This window comes from Fukomys damarensis, unplaced genomic scaffold, assembly GCF_012274545.1.
Source record: "Fukomys damarensis isolate Sample0158 unplaced genomic scaffold, DMR_v1.0_HiC HiC_scaffold_17, whole genome shotgun sequence".
NCBI classification, from domain to species: Eukaryota; Metazoa; Chordata; class Mammalia; order Rodentia; family Bathyergidae; genus Fukomys; species Fukomys damarensis.
In genome coordinates this window covers 33,851,244-33,855,357 of record NW_022900929.1, presented here as the reverse complement: position 1 = coordinate 33,855,357, position 4,114 = coordinate 33,851,244, and the positions used below count along the sequence as shown (strand labels likewise).

The 4,114-nt window shown below is 44.7% G+C and overlaps 1 protein-coding gene across 1 annotated transcript in view; it reads right to left on the bottom strand.

Moving 5' to 3' along the window:
- The window catches only part of Lrrc57 (leucine rich repeat containing 57), a 6,840-nt gene extending 2,848 nt beyond the window's left edge, over positions 1 to 3,992 (bottom strand). The window contains exons 1-4 of the mRNA XM_010624786.3: positions 3,816 to 3,992; positions 3,623 to 3,727; positions 3,398 to 3,533; positions 2,555 to 2,823 (exon numbers count right to left, since the gene is read on the bottom strand). Coding sequence (XP_010623088.1) covers positions 2,555 to 2,823; positions 3,398 to 3,533; positions 3,623 to 3,706 — 489 coding nt within the window. The 5' untranslated portion in view covers positions 3,707 to 3,727; positions 3,816 to 3,992. The remainder of the gene's footprint in view (positions 1 to 2,554; positions 2,824 to 3,397; positions 3,534 to 3,622; positions 3,728 to 3,815) is intronic.
- Between the last annotated feature and the right edge of the window lie 122 nt (positions 3,993 to 4,114).

The following is a 4,114-nucleotide window of genomic DNA, read 5'->3' as shown; positions in this document are numbered from 1 at the left end:
TGTTTTTTGAGACAGGGTTTCACTATGTAGTTGAGACTGACCTGGAACTCACTATGTAGCCCAGGCTGGTCTCAAACTCACAGCGATCCTCCTGCCTCAGCTTCGAGTGCTGGGATTACAGGTGTGTGCCACCACACCCGGCAACCATGTAATATTTAAGCCTGTGTGTCTGACATTTTACTTAATATTGTCTCAAGGTCCATCCATTTTCCTACAGATGACTCAGATTTATCCTTCTTTATGACAGAGTAGTACTCCTTTATATATAAATACATTTTTTTTTTTACCCATTCATCTGTTGATGGATATATAGGCCACTTCCAAGATTTAACAATTATGAATTGCACTGCTATAAATGTAGTATGCATGTATCACTGTAACGATGTGTTTAACTCAGGACCTATCTTTTACTTGAAACTCTTTCTACTTGGGAGTTTTTTCTTCTATCTTTTGAATTATCCCTGATTTTTAACTTCCCTTTGGACATTTTTCAAGCAGTAGCCTCTAATACTTTATATTTAATCTTGTCTTTGAATTCACCTAGAAAGCTCATTTATCCTTAAAGCTATACATCAGTTATGACTTCAAAATCTGTACCTACATTCCTATCATCTCTATTCCACTTTTGTCTGCGACTTTCAGTAAAACATTTCCAATGGTTAACTTTGACTTACCATTAATTCAGCATGTCCTTTCAATAGTTCCTTTAGGCTAGTGGTGGTGAACCTACAGCACACATGCCACAGTGGGCTGTTTAAAAGCACTAAAAGGTTCACCATCACTGCTTTAGGCCCTCAAAACACCAACCAGTTCTCTTTGATTTGTTTACCTCTTCTGCCTGTGAAATGCTTTGTTTTTCCTGTCCTGGAGACTGAACCCAGGGGTCTCACACATGTTAAACAAGCAGTTTACCACTGAGCTACAACTCCAGCTCCAAGTCATCACATTCTATTGACTACCTGGGATGGTCTTTCAGACCACTCTAGAAACTTACTAGAAATGCAGATTCGCAGACATCATCCCAGACTTAATCAGAAACTCTGAAGGATGAGGGCTGATCCCCAGTCTTTTTTTTTTTGAGACAGGGTGTCCCTATGTAATTCAAGGCTGGCCTTGAACTTGGTGATCTTCCAGCCTCAACTTCCCAAGTGCTGGGATTACAGGTATGTACCACCACACCTGGCTTCCCAAAAAATCTTCAGGAAAAATGAGGCTAATCTCATAGAAGGTCAACAACAACCTAAAACACTAATAATCACATATGGCTAGTAGCTAATGCATTAGACCACGCAGATCTAGAAGAGCTGCTAAAAAAATTATAAGGCACCCAATCTCACAGTGTTTAATGTCTCATCACTTGTATCTTATGTTTAGACCAATTTTTTTCCTCCAGACAGAAAAATAATCAAACTCTTCCAAAGTATTGGAAACAAATTTCAAATATAACTATCCAAAAAAAAGGCCTAACTCTAGAAAGCCTGTCACTTAAGACTTTTCAGAGCCAGGTGTGGTGGTGCACTCCTATAATCCCAGCACTCGGGAGGCTGAGGCAGGAGGATCACTGTGAGTTTGAGACCAGCCTAGGCTTCATAGTGAGTTCCAGGTCAGTCTCAACTACAGTGAGACCCTGTCTCAAAAAAAACAAAAAAAACAAAAAAAAAAGAGAAAGACTTCAGAAAAAGGAGGACAAAGATATAAAAAGCAAACTGACTGACTTAAACTTTGATGTCCAACTCAGAACCTATGAGTTTTAAGCCTGATTTCCATACTGTATCTCTAGCACCTCCCCCCACTAGACAGGTAAGGGCATGTTTGAGGAGTCCTGAAGAACTCAGTACCTGTGGGACTGGTGGGCATGGTAGTGCTGATGCATGGCTGTAATCCCAACTACTCAGGAGGATGAACCACAAGGACTACAAATTCAATGCTTGCTTGGGCAACACAGTGAGGCTCCCATCTCAAAAAAAAAGTAAACAGCACAGCACACCATGGCACCATGTATACCAAGGGAAGATTGTGCTACTTATGTATTATTTTTGTTTGTTTGTTTGCTTTTGTTTTTTTGAGACAGGATCTCGCTATGTACTTCAGGCTGGCTTTGAACTTGATCCTTCTGCCTCAGCCTCCTGAGTGCTGGGATTATAGGCATGTGCCACATTTGTCAGTTACACTATTTAAAAAATATATTTGTGGGCTGAAGATGCAGCTCAGTAGTAGACACTTGACTAGTAGCAAAGGCCCTGGGTTTGATCCCCAACACACACACACACACACACACACACACACACATGACTTTTAGTAACTTAACTTTTGAAATTACTTTACTGTTACCTTTTCCACCCGCCTCCAAACACTTATACAACAAACACACCCAGAGTCCCAACTCCATGGCACTTTGGGCTTTGAAATTCAGTTTGTAGACTATAATTCTCATCCAGCCTCTGATACTCAATTCCATGATTAAAGTTTAGAGGACAAGAGGTTATGAGGAGACCATACATCCAAACATACACGAGGAGAAAAAACAAAAAACCCAAAGCCACAAGCTCTAGACCTGGTTCTGGTTGAGGTTGAGCTCAATGACCTGCAACTCCCCCACTAGGTCAGGTATACTCCGAATCTGGTTCTTAGAGAGATCCACCACATCCAGGTGCCGGAGGCCACAAAGTTGGGGTGGCAGTGCTCCCAGTTGGTTCCCAGACAGGCTCAGGGTCTTGAGAGCAGAGAGCTGTCCAAAGGTAGGTGGTAGTTCTCTTAGATGATTGTTGTTTAGGCTAAGCGTCTCAAGTTTTTTCAGATTGCATAACTCATCGGGTAGAACAGCTGGCAAAAAAAAAAAAAAAAAAAATGTTTAGACCTGATAAAGCTGAAAACACCTTTGATGAAATTTATAAAGACTACATGTCAGCCTGTTTCACCTCTTGCTAAATGCAGACTTTCCACAATTTTAGGTATTGCATTTTACCAACAGAATCTTCAGTAGGTGATGGTGCCATCAAAACGCAGCAGCATTTATGTGTACAATGGGCCCCTTTGTTAGGGGCCTAGGCACAATCTGAAAGCAGTTTTGAGAGGTGTGGAAAAGCCTCCCCTTCCTGTTTCATCCCCCCTTCTGAATTAGGTAACTTTGTTTACATCACATTCCAAATATCTTCCCTTTCAAGTTCAAATTAGCCCAGTAACAATCACACCACCCACGGAGGCTTGAAAATATAATAAGAGATAAAAGTTCCCAGGAATCTGGCATTCTGCATCTTGAGTCCTCTGAATAGTTTCATAACCAAAGGAGGGAAAAATCTCTCCGAACAGTCCTCTGAATAGTTTCATAACAAAGAATCAGCTTGCAAGAGAAAAACCACCCCTCGTCACCGCTGATTATTAGGCGCAGAAGCCATACTCAGTTTGTTGCTGTTCAGGGACAGGCTCTTCAGTAGAGTGAACTTCCCTACCACAGGCGGGAGATTCTCGATCTTGTTGTTGGACAAGTCGATGGTCCTAAGGTTGCTCGTCAGCTTCTGCAACTCTGCGGGGAACTGGAAAGGAGTTGACAGCGGACAGAACTCTTCCCTGATTAACTTCGCCGCCCCGTCCCTCTCCCAGGTCTAGTTCCTCCCGGTCTCACCTCGGTCAGCCCACGGTCCTTAAGCTGAAAGACACCCGTTTTCTGCGCCGTTTCCACATGAGCGCGGAGGGCACTGTTTCCCATCTTCGTGCCGCGCTCAGGTCCCTGTGGAAGGAGCGCAGCTGTCACCGCCCAGTCTAGCCGCACGGCCACCCAGGAGGCCTCCCTTTAGGGTGTCCACCCCATGTGTCACCTTCTGCCGATGCCTGGATCCTGGGCGCCCGCCAAGAGGGGCAAGGAAGAGAAAAACACACAGCTGGACCAGCAAGTCCGGCAGCTTTTGAGGCTTCGAAGAGGATCGCCTCTCGGAGCGTCTGGAGGACCACAGTTCCAGGACTCGCTGCCGACCGCTCGGAAGAGAAGCGATTCCTCACCAGCAGATCCCTGGCCGCGCCGCTCTGGGATGCGCTCCCAGGGTTTCCGCCCGCGCGGGTCCGCGCAGTGACGTCATCTATCAGCGCCGCGCTGCCGGCGCTCACTCCCTCCCGGAGC